The 19,266-nt window shown below is 34.6% G+C and overlaps 1 protein-coding gene across 4 annotated transcripts in view; it reads right to left on the reverse strand.

Moving 5' to 3' along the window:
• Window positions 1-377: 377 nt before the first annotated feature.
• Window positions 378-19,266, reverse strand: part of SKIL (SKI like proto-oncogene) — a 28,984-nt gene continuing 10,095 nt past the window's right edge. For 3 of the 4 annotated variants that reach the window (XM_032341418.1, XM_032341419.1, XM_032341420.1), the window contains exons 3-7: window positions 11,048-11,145; window positions 9,022-9,254; window positions 6,343-6,584; window positions 5,837-6,061; window positions 378-4,753 (exon numbers count right to left, since the gene is read on the reverse strand). In XM_032341418.1, coding sequence (XP_032197309.1) covers window positions 4,595-4,753; window positions 5,837-6,061; window positions 6,343-6,584; window positions 9,022-9,254; window positions 11,048-11,145 — 957 coding nt within the window. In that variant the 3' untranslated portion in view covers window positions 378-4,594. The remainder of the gene's footprint in view (window positions 4,754-5,836; window positions 6,062-6,342; window positions 6,585-9,021; window positions 9,255-11,047; window positions 11,146-19,266) is intronic. The other variant, XM_032341421.1, reaches the window with a different exon arrangement.

A 19,266-nucleotide genomic window follows, 5' to 3' on the forward strand; every position in this document is an offset into this window, starting at 1 on the left:
CATCACTCTCAGCTAACCTGCTTTTGGGTTTCTGACTGTCAGTTACTGTTTGAGATATGTTATTTCAAGCAGCTATATTTGGAGTAATTTGTTACACTGTAATAAATAATAATACCAGAGGTGGGAGTAAAGGAGTAAGGGAAAGAAGTGAAAGCAAGAGACTATATATCATGAAAGAAAATAATCACAAAATGCTGGTATGTTCTATACCTGAAATATTGCATAAAATTTCATAATTTATAATTTAAAAAAGATTTCTCAAGTTAATCACTTAGTGTGTAATGACTAATAGATTTGAAGGAACAAAAGGAGAAAATGTCAATCTTAAGGGACAAGAAAGCTGAGCTCACACAGGATACTAAAAGGGCTTCAATCAGTTTTATTGGCATTAAAAGTTTTATTCTGAATTTAATCCACAATCTATACAAGTTATTTACAAGCCATGAAAATGGAAAACAGCACAAAATACAATTGAGGTATAAGCTGAGAGCACAGTATGTCATGTTTCAATAAATATAATTCAAAATTTGTAAACTAAGTAACCAGATAGATGAGTCTTGTTTTATAGTAAAACCATATAAAATATTTATTCCACGTGAGGTAGAGGACAGTTTTGTGTGTCATGTGATGCAACCAACCACAGCAATTTAAACCATAAAACTGTACATCATTGGCAAAATTTTAAATTGAATTGTGGTCAATGTAGTCAACAACTTGTTTCAACAGTTGCAGAACAATTTTACTTACTGCCTTCACAGGTTAGAAATTCAGAAATAATTTAAGACTACTGTGTTGGCTTAAAATTATCAGGATAAGCAAATACTTCTAACAGGATGGTTAAAAGCAAGTATATTTTATTTCTCCCAAACTATAATTCCCCCAAAGTTGTCCTAGATTAAACAGTTCTTTTAGCAGGACTTTTTTACTAGAACTACTTTAAGTATGCTGTGCTTTATTTTCAAGTGAGGTATCTATATTGAAGAAAAAAATCTTACAAATTTCTTTTACATTCAACTAACTTAATATACTATTTTGTTTTCTGGGCTTAATTTTTAAATTTCAGTTTTTACATTTGATCACTTTCTAATTCAAAACCAGTAGCACTATATAAGACATTTAATTCTATTACTAAAGAAACAAGCCTCAGACTGCATTACAGTTTTAGAAGCCATCTAAAATGGAAAGATCTTCCAAAAACAAAATGAAATGAAACAAACAAAAAACTGTCCTTTTAAACAAGATGTAATATAGAATACCCATATAAATTTCTTCCAGTAATGGAAATGCTTCAGTATCTTATAATAGAAAATAATTTAAGCTGTTTATTCAATCCCACAATGTATAATACAGCAGTAATGTGTCCCTTATTGCTGACAGCTTCAGTAAAAATTAACAAGTAGTTTTAAGCACAGAAACAGATGTACAGTATGAGCACAACTTTTTACACTGATTTTTAATGTCCTGTCGTGCAGATTAAATGTGTAAGAGCAAATCAAAATGCGGATTTTCCCCAAAGCAATCAAATCAAATCAAATCAAAATAAGTCACTGAGAAGAAAAATTCTAGAAGCTGATCAAAAACATTCAGCACCAGCTTGACAATTAATTTTAGGGAAAAACCTTGAACATATTTCATATTATTGGGGTTTCCTTATCATTCTACTTTCCTTCAAACAGAAGCCATAGATGTGCAAATAAATTGGTTGTTTTGTCATGACTTCTAAAACCTATGGATGACTTGCAAATATCATCATACTCGTCTATTTCACCTACTTTAGTAACTGGTTTTTAATTCAGTATGTACAAATGATTTTATATCTCAACTGGTAATATATTAAATATGTTATAAAATTAGTTCAAGAAGCATAAAACATCCTGACTCTCATGGACACAGAAATTCAAGCAAAAGAATATGCTTTACAAAACCAAAGCACAAGCCAAACTTATGTTGTTGGTCAAATCCTTTCATAGTGTTACAAGCTGCATTTGTAATATCAGGCTGGTTTAGAGCTTCTTCAATGACAGTAGGTTTTACATTTACTACCTTTATAGATTTGGTACCTATAACTCACAACAATTAAAGTACAGAAACTATCATCACCCATCACCCAGTAAGTTAATATTCCATCTTTTCTTCCTTCTTAAGATGCCGTTCCTTTAGCGCAGCTTTTTAAAGTAAATATTTTTATATTTTTCGTAAAAAGAATATTACAAAGTCTGAGGAAAAATCTGCTTACCTAATAAATTGGCACACAAAAACTAACACCAAAACAAACTTTAAGCTAGCAACCAACACACAAAATGAGCATGCAAAGAATAGAAGAATAAGTTTATATGGATATTTCAGCAGAGGCCACTTTTAAAGTATTACAAAATCTCTCTATTTTCAACCTATGTGGTGCAGTTTAACTTAAAATTACTTTTAACTATAATAGGTAAAATACTTACAACTGTCTAAAAAGCTCTATTTTCAAGGAAGAAGACAGAAACCTATGGCACATCAATGTATCTTCTAGAAAATGAAGACTACACAATTTTATGTGGCAAGTTTTCCTAATGCAAAGGACTAGAAAAAATATTTCTTTACTCAATTCTAACTTAAGAGTTTATGATAATTTAAAGATGGTTAAGCACTGCTTAGAGTTTTAAAATAAACTATCTCAAAGATTAAGCAATGTATTTTAGAAGTTTTGGGTTGAAACTTAAGTAAGCTTGTCATTTACATAAGCACAAAGATTTTTTAATATATTAGAAAGATGAAATTATAGGGGTTTGAGTTTGTCTCCCAAAAAGATTAACTGTAACACAACTAAAATGAACTTTATCATAAAATGTCTTTGTGATTCTTCTTTCTCCAGATCTAAATAAAAGATATTAGAAGGGTATATCATTTTTAACATTTGTTCCTCCTTGAGGAAACCAAGAATCAACAAATTAAACTGGAGGGTAATATAGTAAAATTTAAATGGAAAATAGAAAATACACATTTACATCACACTCTAGTAAAGAAACTATACTTTGAGAAGTACAAAAATTCTTTTAGGATATGTAAGTACCATTAAGCGAAATATGAAAATAACTGGCTAAATGATAACCTACTGATTTTTGAAGTTTTATACCAGTAGAGCATCTATCGTCTACACTGGGAATAGTATACAACCTTAACTCTAACTGATTTATTTTAAAAATAAACTTAGCTCTCAAGTAATTTCATACAGTACCCTACATGAGAACATAAACATTAAATTCCTGGAATAATGATGTCAATTAATGGTAGCTTCAGGAAACTTCCTTTAAAAAATGCATACTAAGAACTTTACCTAGTATCTTTTAAGCCAAGAATTAACGAATATGAAATTTGCCATTAAAGAATGACAGACTTCTGTGCAAAAAAAAAGTGCAGAAGATTTGTCCCTCCCCCAAACTATGGAATTCCTTTGTCTTCTAAAAATTATCTAAAAACCTTTTAGTAGCAGAACTAAACTTCCCTATATTAACCTACCATACACTACCAGCTGACTGTAAATTCCTGATTTTGATATTAAGTAGTAACTGAAAATGGTCCATTTGTGCAAATATTGATAAGACTTAACATTTAAACATACAAAAATCCAAAATAAACTTCACGGTGTTTAATATGTTACAATTTAAGGAAAAAAGAACCCATTAAGGAAAACAGATCCATTATATAAATTTCAGTAAGACCCATAACTACATACAAAAACTGTACAGGAGGATTATGGATTGTATACAAACTGAAGTACATCAATGGTATCAGTTTTTCTCAAAAACATTGATATTTTCACACCTCTATTAACAACATAAACAAAAGTTCAAAAATCATTACATTTTATTCCCTCTTCTGAAGTTGCTACATAAAAAAAATTCTAAATAAAACCACATGTAAACCAAAAAACAAATTACAACTGCTTCTTGTATTTAACAGCAGTATATAATAAAGTATGTTATCCTTCCTCATTACGCCTATGGGGTGTGCTATAACCTCATCAATGAAATTCCTCTTTTGACAAAATGTCTCTTAGGAGACATTAAAAAAAAGAGAGAACTGGTGGAAACTCATTCTATAATATAAACAAAAGAAAAGCAGATTTTATGTGTAATGATTATATCAATTTAGAAAGGAGACTGTGTTAATGAAAAACATGGAGATTCAATTCCTTCAGTAGCTCCATATATCTGAAATATGGAGCCACCATTATATTAAAATTGAGTCTGAAATATGGGTAACAAAACTGACCGCAACTATCCATCACACAATGCAGCTTTTAAAAAGTATACAACTGCTAAATTTGCATTTGAAATATAGGCAGATTATATAATAGTTCAAACCATATAGTACTGTTTCTAAGCTGGCTGAAAAAAAGAAGTACAAAGAAACATACATTTTCATTCATTTGGAAAATGTAAAAATTTTTGTACTAATATATAATCTCTTCACTTTCTATGATCTACAAATGGTAGGATGCCTAGTTATCTTCATGCAGACAAGTTATTCAGAATTCAATAACCAAAGCAAATAAACAAACAAAACTAAACCCTGTTGGGAATACACAGATGAATCTCTTTAAAGGTTTCTATTCTTTCGCAGTCTTAGATGATTTCAAAATTTGCAACTTTAGCTCTTTTATCATCATCTCTAACTTCTGTCTTGCCTCCCGTTCCTGTCGAAGTTCATCTTGGAGTTCTTGCCTATCAGCCTCAGCATGGTCCAATCTCTGTCTCAGTTCTGACAACTGTGAGATTTAAAAGACTGTGTCAGTTTTCATTCAGTTTTGTTTTTCCATTTAATTTTCACACCATGGCAAAGATCTACTTTCAAAATTACTTTTTAAAAAATGAACTACATTTGTAAATTCATGCATATACAATCCTTGAATATCTAATAATATTCATCCAATTTTGACATAGAATGGGGGGGGGGGTGGTCAAGAGAACTAACACCTAAAGCACTTTCATTATGCCCTACAGTTTAGTATACCTCTCAAACAGCCTGCTCAAGTTAAGGGTTATTTGTTCATCTTCCCCAAGTTGTGAGCTACTATTCATTTTCTTTTTTTTTTTAACAAGCAATCAGTGGCAGTTTATTATTTTTTTTAAAAGATTTTTATTTATCTATTTGATAGAGAGAGATCACAAGTAGGCAGAGAGGCAGGGGGAAGCAGGCTCCCCGCTGAGCAGAGAGCCCGATGTGGGGCTCGATCCCAGGACCCTGAGATCATGACCTGAGCCGAAGGCAGAGGCTTAAACCACTGAGCCACCCAGGCGCCCCTACTATTCATTTTTGCTCAGGTGCTTTTGAACATTTGAACAATACATGTCTGTTAATTTGTTGATTTGAAAGCCCATATACTACATTAAGGTTTTAACATTTGACATTCAGAGAGCTAGAGATTAGCAATTTGGGCAACTAAAATACAGAAACCTAATGAAAGTTTAATAAAGCAATCAAATTCAAAAAATCTCTTGGGGGGCACCTGGGTGACTCTTAACCATCTGCCTTTGGCTCAGGTCATGATCCCAGGGTCCTGGGATTGAGCCCCACATCAGGCTCCTTGCTCAGCTGGGAACCTGCTTCTCCTCCTCCTTCTGCCTGCCACTTCCCCTGCTTGTGCTGTCAAATAAATAAATAAACGAAATCTTCAAAAAAAAAAAATCATGTTGGATGATACACCATAAACTTGTGTTGAACAGAATTTTATATATTTTGAAATCTTGCCCAATGAACTGAGCTTGACAAAAAGTAATTTTAATAGGGAAGGTACAGCTTCAATCTCCACACCGAAAGGGCAACATTACACAAACTGAGTCATTCTTACCTGCGCTGCATATTCAGCCTCTTTGTCTTTTTCTAAATTTGAATCACAGGTACATTTTTGCTTCATTACCTGCTCTAATTTTTTCTCTAAGTCTTTCTGTTCAATATAAAATTCTTCCATTCTATGAGCATGTTCATTCTGCAAAGATTCAAGCTCTTTCTGTAAATTCTGCTGTTCTTCAGTGAGTTCCTTCATAGCTTTTGAACTACTCAACATTTCAACTTCCTGTAATACACAGAATCACATTACAATTTTTATTTTATTTCCATCATGCTAAAAATTTCAATACAAAAAAAAAGGGCAGAAAACATCTAAAATTCAGCTGTCACATCAGTTTTATATATAAGTAATTATCTTGAAAAAACTATTTTCTCTAAAAATTTGAAAGAAAATTGCTTATGAGCATAGAACTCTAAATCTTAAACACATTTAAAACCTCTCTCTTCATTTTTCTTGAGAATATACAAAAGTATCTTTATAATAGACTATCACTTTAATAATTTTACCATCTGAAGTTGTTGCTTCTTCTGCAAAATTGAGTTGAGTTTTTCCTGTTGTTTTACATAAGTTCTCATTACTTCTTCCATGATCTTTCCCTTATCATCCTCACAAATGATATCTTTGACAAGAAGTGGAGATGAAGCTGCAGTATCACGGTCTATTCCTGCATTGCTTGTGTCTCTGATGAAATTGCAAGTGGCAGACTCGGGTTTCTTTTTACTTGTAGAATTATTGGAGATTGATGGATCTTTGAAAAGCAAAAATGAAGTAACAAAAAGTGAGCATCACTGTGAAAAAATCACTAGAACCCACAAACTAAATGAAAAAAAAAATTCCTTTTACAAATGAAGTAAAAAATAATGAAATAGCTAAGAATAAATTTAAGAAAAGTAGTATAAGACCTATTCAATAAAAACTACACAACACAAAGGATCTGAACAGATCCAACAAAACACAAAAAGGTACTCAATATCATTAGTCATTGGAGAACTGCAAATCAAAACCATGAGATATCACTTTATAACCATTAGGATGGCTATAATCAAGAGAGACAATAACAAATGTTGACAAAGATTGCAGACTGGAACCCTCATCAACTGTTGGTGGAAAGAAAAATGGTATATAGCTGGTTTGAAAATATGTGACAATCCCTCAAGATATTAAACATGACCCAGTAATTTCACTCCTAAATATACACCCAAGAGAAATGAAAACAGGTCTATGTTAAAACATGTGCATAAGTGTTCATAGCAGCATTATTCATTAGAGCCAAAAAGTAGACACAATTTGGGGCACTTAGCTGGCTCACTTAGTAAAGCATGTGATTCTTAATTTTGGATTCATGAGTTCAAACCCAAAGTTTGGCATAATATTTAGTAGTAGTAATAAAAAAAAGGGGGACACAATTCAATGTCCATGAGCTAATAAGTGGATAAACAAAATGTGGTATATTTATCTATAAAAGAGCAGAATATTATTAAACCATATATAGAAAAAAAGTACTAAAATATGCTACAACATGGACTGAAAAAATATCCAAGTGAAAAGCCAGACAATAAAAGGTCACATATTATATGATCTCTTTCATATGGTATGTCCACAATAGGCAAATATATAAAAACAAAAAATAAATAGAGGCTGGGGAAAGAGGAAAATAGAGTGTAACTTCTAATGAATCACAGGGATTTGGGTGGCAGTGGGGTGGGGGGGTGAAAATGTCCTGAAATTAAATAGCTGTGACTGTTGAGAATTTACTGAAAGTCACTAAACTGTACACCTTAAAGGGATACATTTTATGGTATATGAAATATATCAACAATTTAAGTCACTAGAATTTGGGAAATGAAATATAACACAAATATGACATAAGAGTACATTACTAATTATTGTTTACCATATTTAAATCCAAAGAAAGCTGAACTTCAAAATTAAAGTACAGAAATCCCCCAAAGAATCTCAGCTATCTATGAAAACAGTTAAATGACTAATGGACATTTTAGCTACTCCAAGATAGCTGAAATATTGCCTAAGCTGGAAGCAAAGCTCTGCTGCTATGTAAAGGGTAAAACAGGCAGCATTTGTGCAGACATGTCTCCTTTGCTCCACAGTACTTTAAAAGGCACTGTAACTAGGCAGATTTTTTTTTTTTTTAAGATGCCCAGCCAGCAGTCTGCTTTTTATACCATCTGCCAGGCTCCCACACCTATTGAGTTTTCGATCTTTGCTTATCACATGGCTAAGTTTCCCTGAGTCCTATACCTAACTACTCTTACGTACTTCTCAGCATTATTTTTTTTAAGACTTTTATTCTTGGACATCTGGGTCACTCAGTCGTTGGGCATCTGCCTTTGGCTGGGGTCATGATCCCAGCAGCCTGGGATCAAGCCCCATATCAAGGTCCCTGCTTAGCGGTTAGCCTGCTTCTCCCACTCCAGCTTCCCCGGGCTTGTATTCTCTCTCTCACTATCTCTGTCATAAATAAATTAAATCTTTTCAAAAAAAATTTTTTTTAAGTTTGGTTGTTTTTGTTTTTGTTTTGAATAATTTCTACATCCAGCATGGGGCTCAAACCCAGAGACCAAGAGTCACATGCTATACTGACTGAGCCAGCCAGGCACCCCATTACATACTTTTTAGCATTATAAAATGGTTTCTCAGTTCAAAGCAAATTAGAAAGGGCCTTCTGAAGAAAACTAACAGCAAAAAAAAGGGCAGGAAAGGAAAAAAACCAATCATGCAAAAACCACTTACAGTATGAAACCATGTAGACTACATATCTACAGCATTAGCATCTATAGCTATAACTGTTCTAAAAAAAAAGTTTAGGAACTAAGGTTCTAAGTAGTCACTCAGAGTTTTGAAAGGTGCACTTTTTTTTTAAGATAAAAGCTTCCACTGTCTGGAACACTCGCTTAAACAGAAATCCTCTTTGAAAATGCTGAATGAGGGAACCTAGGTGGCTCAGTTGGTTAAGGTTAAGCAGCTGACTTCCCCTCAGGTCTTGATACCCGCTCAGCCGGGAGCCTGTCCCTCCCTCTCCCACTTCCCCTGCTTGTGCTGTCTTTCTCTCAAATAAATAATATTGTTCTTAAAAGAAAGAAAGAGAGGAGAAACAAAGAAAGAGAAAATGCTGAATAAATGTGTTTAAGTATATGATTTAAAAAAAAATTTTTCTGAATACTTACCTAAACGGCTACATAATTCTCTATTTGTTTTTAAATCCATTTTCTCCTGTTCCTCCAATGAGACATCTGGGTAAGACGCCAGTTTTTGATGTTTCCCACTACTATGAGGCTTCTCTGACTGTCTTGGTATAGATTTACTTGCCTCTGACTTTGTGACCTCTTTAGACTGGGATACAGCAGAAGTAAGGGACACATTTGGAGCAACCACTTTATCGCACATGTATAAGTAGTAGCTACAAACAAAGAAAGGCAAAATAAGATATATAACACATTTGGGTAAAAAGCAAAATATATTAAATCTATTTCTATGGTTAAAAAATTTTATACTAAAACAGACAAAATAACCCAGAAAATAAGGACTGTAAGGGTAGGCATTGTGGGGAACCCTGTGTATTGTGTAAGGCTGATGAATCACAGGCCTGTACCCCAAACAAATAATATATTATATGTTTATGATTTTTAAAAAAGAAAATTAGATCATAGAAAAGAATTCTTTAAAAATTCAGTACTTTAGACAGTAAGTGCAAAATTATGAATAATTTTTATTATATTGCAAAAATTTCTAAGCACTGAAGAGACACTCACTGGCAAAGAAAATTACAGTCTCATCTCCTTCCCTCAAAACCACCTAAGACTAAAAGCATGAAGCACTTTAGGGCTGTTTAATAGCCCTGAATAGGTAAGGCTTATGCTAGAAAGAAAACAGATCAACGCTACTTGAAAAACCATTTTCTTGACTACCACCCGTGAAAGCAAGGAATCCTTGCTCTTTGTTATAGAGGCTGATTCAGTCCCATACTACAAGGCTATGCCCTGATTCACCATAGGCCCAATGAGTAGCTCCTGGGGCCTTTCTTATAGAGCACTGAATACCACCCAGCTCCTGTTCCTGGGCAGTCAGTCCTACTTGTTTCAAACCCCACACAGCAGTCTTCCCAACCCAAAATACATTAGTATTTCCTAATTTGATTAAAAAAACAACAACAAAACTTCCATAGTGAGTTGCACAAAACTAAGACTGAAGGGATAACTACCAATTTTGCTCAAAGCTCACATAAATTGTTCAGCAGATTATCTGAGAGACCCATGGAATAAATTTGAGCTAGATACTGAAGCACTATACTATTAGCTACAACCTGCATAACCTTTAGCCAGAAGATGCAACCATTTAACTGATGTACTACATAATACCTTAAACTCTAAATGCTCTCCTCTTATATCTTATTTTCTTTATCCAATAATCTATATTATTCCTCTTTACTAATTACAAGAATTCTGAGGATTAAAAACTCTGTATTCTGCTAAGAACACTGACAGGTTTAATAATGCCCAAAGAGTTACTTCAAACACAATAGGAATGGTAGAAACTGTGCAAATGTAAATTAAGACTGAGATTCTTCATCACCATATTTGGGGGGAATATATATCTACAGCACTAAAAATCTAGAAATCAATGAACAGTTTATCATCTAAAGTGCATTTTTATTAAAACTATGAAACTGGATTTTAAGGGATGTGGCCACTATGAAACTTCTAAGTTTCAAAAAATTTGTAAAACACCAAAATTGCATACCAAACTCCTGAAGAGTTGGTTTACCTCTTCTAGGGAAGCAAGGAAATTAAAGGAAAACTTCCGGGGGTAGGGGGAGGGTGATTGGGTTATGGACATTGGGGAGGGTATGTGCTATGTTGAGTGCTGTGAAGTGTGTAAACCTGGCGATTCACAGACCTGTACCCCTGGGGCTAATAATACATTATATGTTAATTTAAAAAGATATATATATATAAAAGGAAAACTTCCAATTTTTACTTTAGAGAGAAAAGGAAATGACAAGTTCCTAGAAAGAACATAAAAACATCAAGAAAAGGTTATCTCAAATATTCAATGCAATTTACAATTCATTTAACAAGCCTAAAACTAAAAAATGAATTCTCAGGAACTAGAACAGTACCTGACATATAGATGTTGAATAAATGAATGAACAAATGAATGAATGAACAACATGAGCTAATAATACTCACTTACCTGGGGTGTAAAAATGAATGTGTCTGAGCAACATGCTCACCCTCCTGCTTTATAACAGGGTACCATGACTGTAATTCCATTCCTGATGGTGTATCTATCTGTAGAAAAATGCAGAAGGGAAAAAGTTCATTGAGGGAAGATGTGATGGTTAATTTTTTGTGTCAGCTTGACAGGGCCAGTGCATGTCTCTGGAGAACCCTAATAAAAGTAATGTTATTTGAGAGTCCTCTGCTAACAAGGCAGCCTTCCCTTAAAGTACCAAATGTAGTCACTCAAAATTATATGAATTATCCTATCACAGAAACAACTTCAGTATGCATATTAACATGGACTACCAAAAACGATTTCATAGAACTTCATACTAAGGAATCTATTTTTAAAATCCATTATAAGGGCATTTGGGTGGCTCAGTCAGTGAAGGGTCTGCGTTCAGCTCAGGTAATGATGCCAGGATGCTGGGATCAAGTCTGGCATCATCAGAGTCCAGTATCGTCGGGGCTCCCTACTCAGCTCAGCAGGGAGTCTGCTTCTCCCTCTCCCTCTGTCCCCCCACCTCTGCTTGTGCACTTGCTCTCCCTCACTTGCTCTCTCTCCCCAATAAATAAAAATCTTTTTTAAAAAAAATTAAATAAAATAAAAATTAAATAAATAAATAAATAAATAAATCCATTTTTTTTTTAAATTTTTATTTATTTGACAGAGGGAGATCACAAGTAGGCAGAGAGGCAGGCAGAGAGAGAGAGAGGAGGAAGCAGGCTCCCTGCCGAGCAGAGAGCCCGATGCGGGACTCGATCCCAGGACCCTGAGATCATGACCTGAGCCGAAGGCAGCGGCTTAACCCACTGAGCCACCCAGGCGCCCCAATAAATCCATTTTAAATAGTACCTTGCAAATGTACAGCATCAGTAAGTGCGGATTCTTCTTGCTGTGACAATCAGCTAGAATGTCCCCCTTCCCTACTGTACTTGTTAGTGGATTAGATAACATTCTATAGCAATAAATACTTTGCCAGGGGAGAGATGTCACGAAGATGGCAATACAGGTTGTTCTTGACTTCACACCCCCTCACAAGAGAAAAAACATCTATTCAAGAACAAGATACCATAAGAGAATCCTGTAACATGGCAGTGTGGAGTTGGTGAAGCTGAAGCACCCCACCGCATCTCAGAGACCGAGACAAACTGCATTACAAGGATGGATGTTAACTGAACCTGCTGTGGTAATCACTTCACAATATACGTAAATCAAACTATCACGCTGTATGCCTTACACTCTACAGTGATTACGTTGATTATTTCTCAATAACACTGGAGGGGGAAAAATGTGGACAGACAGATAAACAGGTAGATTTATAATAAAAGATGTATGGTGAAATGTTAAAAAAAAAAAAAAAGTAAGAAAGAAAAAACAAAAATTAGAAAGACAAGGGAACCCAGTCAGAGCCTCACAGAGTAACTTGAGTGGAGAAGACAGGGTACAACATCCAGAAAGACCAAGGCAAATCAAGTCAGCAGGTCAGAGAAAGCTGCCCAGAGAAAACTCTACAGATCTGAGGTGGAGGATCCACCTCAAGAATTCAGCATAAGCACCTGAGCAGCACTCGCTCATGAGGAAACTCCTTAAAGCTGAATCCTGCCTTTCTCTGGACAGCTGATATGGTCACTGATACAATGGAGGTAAAGAGCTGTGGAGACCAAAGGAGTAGCAATTTTATCCTAACATGGTAAACTCAAATGGCCATTATTCACTCCACAGTTCTCTACCAACTTGGCTGAAACACTGATGGGACTGCATTGCACATTTTACCTTCCCTCCACACAGTCTCACTTCCACTCCCTTCCTTTAGCAGGCAAAAAACAACTCCCCAACAAACACCTTACACACCAAAAAAACCCCACAAAAAATAACAAAAAAAAAAAAAAAAAAACTTCGCCAGGTTAAACTTGAAATTACTTTGCTTGCTAACACTTATTGGTAAAACACATTTCCTCATAAACTACACATGTGAATAAAGGAAAAGAAGAAAGTAACTGGCTACTTAATGAACATCTATCTACCTGATAAGAACTTTATAAACCCTACTTACTTTTTTTTTTTTAAGATTTTATTTATTTATTTGAGAGAGAATGAGAGAGAGCATGAGACAGGAGAAGGTCAGAGGGAGAAGCAGACTCCCCAAGGAGCTGGGAGCCCGATGCGGGACTTGATCCTGGAAGTCCGGGATCATGACCTGAGCCGAAGGCAGTCGCTCAACCTACTGAGCCACCCAGGCGCCCTAAACCCTACTTACTTCTAACAAGTACTCCTTTATTAAATAGGTATCGTTAACTCCATTTTACAGATTAGTAAACTGAAGTTCAGGAACTGAAAAAGAAAAGAATAACCTGTGACTACGAACTTCTCCCTTATTTTGGTTTGTTTTATATGGCCTCTCCACTACCACCAACCACCAGCACCATTATGCACATGCACAGTATTTCAAGTCACAGTAATTACCCTGTTATTTTGGAAAAAGAGTATCTTAAAGGGGGACAAGACACAGTAGAGAAGGGAGCTAAAAGGACATAAGGTTTGGGTGAGCAACAAAGACAGGAGGTTAATGGACAATCCCAATAGAGTAAGAGAGGATGGAATTGAGACTGAGATAAAGGAAAGATGAAACAAAAACGAAAGCTGGATATTCCTCTGAATGTCTCCTGGTAAGATGTGGGAGAAATGACATCCTCATCCAATAATCCATAAACACAGCACTCAGGGGACAGCCACTAAATACCAAGAAACTACATAAAATGGAAAAGAAACAAATCTCCAGATGCTAAGCAGTTATGATTAAAGCAAAACCAATTCATAAACTGTCCACCATTTGACTGGGGATACCCTTCCAATGGGGGAAAACAATTAGGATGAAGAAACTCAGGAGAAGCCTGATAACCCTTGGCCCCAACAAAATGGGTTGAAAATGAAAAGGAAACCACTTCTGCAGCAAACATTATACGTAATTTAATCAATCAGGAGATGATTTAGGACCAATGAAAAGCCAAAAATAAAAATATGATAACTTCAATTGGTGGTAAATCAACATTTTGGTTAAGAATGAACAAGGAATTTGAAAAACTAACGAGACCACAAGATTAAGGAAAATGATGGTATTTTCAAAGGATTTAAACAGTTGATTATTCAGTGAGGGCCTCTAGGCTCTATACAGTTAAAAAAACAAACAAACTCAGGCACCTGGGTGGTTCAGTTGGTTAATTGTCAGCCTTGGGCTCCAGTTGTGATGCCCCACTCCCACACCCCATACCCCCATTCCTGGGATCATGCCCCACCCGCATTGGGCTTCCTGCTCAGTAGGGTTTCTGCTTCTCCCACCTCTGCCCTTTCCCTAACCCCCTATAACAAGCTCTCTCTCTCAAATAAATACAATCTTAAAAAAAAAAAAAAAACCACTCACAATCCAGATCAATTATTCTAAATAAGTTCAGAATCTGAAGCAAAATCAAATGCTTATTCAGAAAATAAGCCAATCACTTGTTCACACAGTTTCTCAACCTATAGTCCAGTTCTACAAGTAAATTAGAAAGGGTGGATGCCAGGCGACAGCTGATAGCCTAAAGAGAGGAGAATTATAAGATCCAAACACAAAACCTGATTCAAAAAGCAAGACAATCTGAGGGCTTTATCATAGGCCAGGGCAAATAATTTAATATATCTCAATTGTCCCCTACCTTCATCACAACACAGTACAGTAACTGATGTTTAAGAAGTCTTGAGTTAACATGACATAGTTAAATTATAGTCTATATTTATGAGATATAAATAGTACACTGTATACACATACACCATAACTATATACCTACCACATAGACTGAAAACTAAGACATTTTAGAATGCATTAAAAAGGTTAAAGTTTGGGGCGCCTGGGTGGCTCAGTGGGATAAAGCCTCTGCCTTCAGCTCACGTCATGATCCTAGGGTTCTAGGATCGAGTCCCGCATCGGGCTCTCTGCTCAGCAGGAAGCCTGCTTCCCTTCATGTCTCTGTCTGTCAAATAAATGAATAAAATCTTTAAAAAAAAAAAAAAAAGGTTAAAGTTTTTGGGTTTTTTTTAAGATTTTATTTATTTATTTCGCAGAGAGATAGAGAGAGCACAAGTAGGCAGAGTAGCAGTCAGAGGGAGAAAGAGAAGCAGGCTCTGGACTAAGCAGGGAGCCAGAACTGAGCAGGGGGCCTGATATGTGGCTCAATCCCAAGACCTTGGGATCGTGACCTGAGCTGAAGGCAGACGCTGAACTGACTGAGCCACCCAGGCGCCCCAAAGGTTAAAGTTTCCAAAAAACACTGCTATAAAGAGTAGCTTCCCCATCCAGAAAACTCACTTAGGCAGAACATTTTTCACCACAACACTGTATAACTGGAGGTGTTTACAAGCATGGATAAGCTCACTCTAACAGATCAATGAAATAAAACATCAGCTTGAGTTAAATGATAATTTCTTTTCTAGAAGTCATTTGTTAAACTCATTATTTAGAAAATAAAGCTCCACTTTATATCACTTTTATATCCATAATAATTCTAGATGTACTGCCCAAGATACCAACTGTTTCCTGATATTTTAAATTCATATTACTAAAATTCACTTATATATTCAAAATTTTTTCGATTATAAGCTGGAATCCCCAATCTTCAAAATAGCAAGTTCTAAACTTCTTCACCCAAAGATCTTGACTTGAAATCTGAATCAGTATTAAAAAAAAAAAAAACCTGACTCAATTTTGATCACATTTCAAAACTCTACAGCTTGATTTGTGTAAGTTTTACTTTTATTCATGAGCCAAACTCAGCATATCTTCTGCTTCTCGGTCTTTAAACTTCAGATGTAAATAACAGCTAGCATTTTAAACATCCATCCCTCTCTAATTTCTTTCCTTTATTTTCTAATCTCACCCTATCCTACTAACAAAATCACAATCAATAAATTCTAAAGAAACCTTCCTTAAAGATCACTTAGTGTAGTCCCCTAGTCAATGTCTGAATTCCCCATTCAAAATCCCTAACAAGAGGCTATCAAGCCTCTGCTTCAACTGCAGCTTGAGGTCAAGGACCAACTTCCTTACTTTTGTATTTTCAGTACCTAGCACCATGCCTGACATATAGTAGGAACTAATAAATATTTGCTGAATGAATTCTGAATGACAGCTTAGCTCATTAATTCCCAGAGTGGCCTTTTATCAGGTTACTCCACTACTCTGAAACTGAGAAGACAGTTTCTTTCACACTCAATACCCTTCTACTCCATGAGGTACCAAAGAAGCTCAACCATTTCTGGGTCATATTTTTAGAGTCAGATCTAAAAATTAAATAATATAAATGATAGGGAAATGTACAACACTGACCATGATAAACTATTGGGATTTAATTTTATCCAACATGTGGTAAGCCATAAACACATTTATAACAACTTATCCTAACTGTGTGTTAAAGACAATTAAGAAAAACACATATTATACAACAGAACATTCACAGGCATGCCAGATTTTCTCATCTATTCTGCATTTGTGTCAACATACAAATTAGGTCTTCAAAAAAAGAACAATATAATTAAATGGCACAGCAGTAATGCTAGCATTGATCAGGAATAAAAATTAGATACCAAAAGATACAAGCATCTATTCCCTCTTATCTTACCTTTAAATGCAGGAAAACTTCATTCACTTTGTATATTTAAACATTAAAATAGAATACATTACATTACTTGGCAAAGGAGAGAAATAGATACCTTAGTATCTTAAGTTAAAGTCTTAAACATTTTAAAATGCTTTTATTGCCCAGCTTCCCTATCATTATCTATCACAAAATGAACAGATGGCATCCTCATCCAAAACACATAAGAAATTTTTCAGACATATTATTTCATTTCAAAGTTTCTTTCTCTAAGTCATAAAACAAATAATGTCTATGAAAGCACATTTTAAACAATCCCAAAATGTATAGAAGAATTCATTTTAAATAAGTAAAAATCAGGAAATGTTTTATGAAAATTTCTCTAAATTTCAACTGTATTATGTACGCATGAACCTTTGATAGTCAGACTTCCTAATAAAGAACAACTGTATTCTGGTAGTACACTGCTTATTAGTCTCACAATGACAAATAATTCAGAGAACTTGATTTCATTTACCAAAAAAAAAAAATAAATAAAAATAAATATTTAGTTGCCACTTTCTACACACAAAACAATCCTACCCACTCAGCACTATTCATATACAAACCCAATTTATACTTAAATCAATCAACCAATCAATCAATCAATCAATCAAAACCCTTTACAATTCCTAGACTTATCTCTGATAATAAGCTTTGCTTTTAGGTGGCACTCCAGTTTTTCATTACAATATCAGATTAATACTATCTTTAATGAAAAACAAATATTAATGAACTAAAGAAATCCAGGCAATACCTCAACATATTGGTGAGACTTGCAAATATCACCAAAAGTCAGAATTAAATTTTTTCAAATATGTGGAAAAATTATTTTTAAATACAGAATTTAGAAAGAGCTATAAAACATGTAGATTAATTTTTACATTGTGGTGTTCAGAAGACAGTAAACATACAAAGAACTAGCAGACTGGTAAATTTAACAGGTTACCTAATGATGTGCTTATATAAGAAGTAATACATAATGCATATTAAATTATCATTACTTTGTACAAGCCCAACATAAATCATTAGCAACCTTACTAAACACATGACTGAATACATAGCTAAGCAACAGCTCCTTAGGTATAAAGTGAATATACCCGCCAGGGTCTTCTTACTGTGTTATTATAATACTAAGACATTCAAGTGGCCAATAAATGATTTCAGAAGGACACAAAGACACCCTACCACACAGCTGCCAACAACTCTTACTGAAAGAAATTCAATCTCTCACTAAAGGATCAGCTTTCCTCAATACTTCCAACATGTTGTGAATGAGTGTTTCAACAACTGAAACAGGAATAGTGTTACAAGTAGCAAATAGCTACTTAGAGAGATTTTTAAGACTAAGCAAGGCTTAGTCTTGTGCCTTGCTTCCTTGTAATTATTCAAATTAATCAACCCAATGAAAACTGAAACAATAAGGGCACTAACTGCCCAAAAACAGATCTTCAGGAGTTATAGGAATGTCTGCTACTCCCTCACACTGAAAGATACCACATATCTCACAAAGCCAATTTTAAGTTTAAAGTGCTGAAAAATGCTCATCAGAAAAACAAAGACTCACATTTTTATAATGTGCAACTATTATCTTAAATCCTTTATGGAAACAAAACCACGTGAAGTCCATATGCTCCTCCAACTGAGTCAGTCAGGAACCCCTAAAAATATTTTTTATATTGGAATTCTACAGTGTCCAATCCATTTAATATTACAGTAATTTAGCAATCTCCATGTCATATACATATTTTCACTAAAATATCTGTATAAATATAAGGTTTTGTTTTTCTATCCCATTTCAGCATACATGCTTTCAAAAAATGATCTCAGATTATTTTGGTCTTGAATTAATGCATACTGACAATATCAAAATGTAGATTAATTTTATTATATGCAACATAGTCCATTTTTTATTTTACTCTATTTCATTTTATTTGAATGCTGATGACCCACTAAATTGATTTCATAACCCTCCTGGCCCTTCTCAACCCTGGTTCTCAAGAGACAAGCCCAAATGCCCCAAGGCATCCATTGTATGCAATGAATTAACTTCACTCCAAAGCATTTAGAAGGGTACTATATACCATCTTTGGAAGAACTGATGAAACCATCACTCAGGTAATTTTCTGTAGGGCTTAATTCTCCCCTCATGGCAGCCCAGATGAAAAAGGCTGAATGAATGAAAAATTGCAATTTGAAAAACCCTGCTCTAAGTGAACTGTCTAAAAACAGGTCCAAAAGTATTATTTCAACAACTGGTCCTGTATTTAATAACACCTGTGTACTGTGCAGGTGCTTTTGCACAGATTTACAAAGCATTACATATGTAAAGGAATTATCACTCTATGCTGCAAGTATGAAATTTTTTCTTTGCACTTGTTTAGGATTTACTAAAATGAGTCTATGCTATTTTAATAATCACACCAAAAAAACTTTTTAACATGGAATAAAAGCCGTAGTGTTACCAAAATAAACTGCAGTGAGTTTCCTAAACTTTTGTGTTCCTTGTCCCCATAACCC

The sequence above is a fragment of the Mustela erminea genome, chromosome 1 (genome assembly GCF_009829155.1).
Source record: "Mustela erminea isolate mMusErm1 chromosome 1, mMusErm1.Pri, whole genome shotgun sequence".
NCBI lineage: Eukaryota > Metazoa > Chordata > Mammalia > Carnivora > Mustelidae > Mustela > Mustela erminea.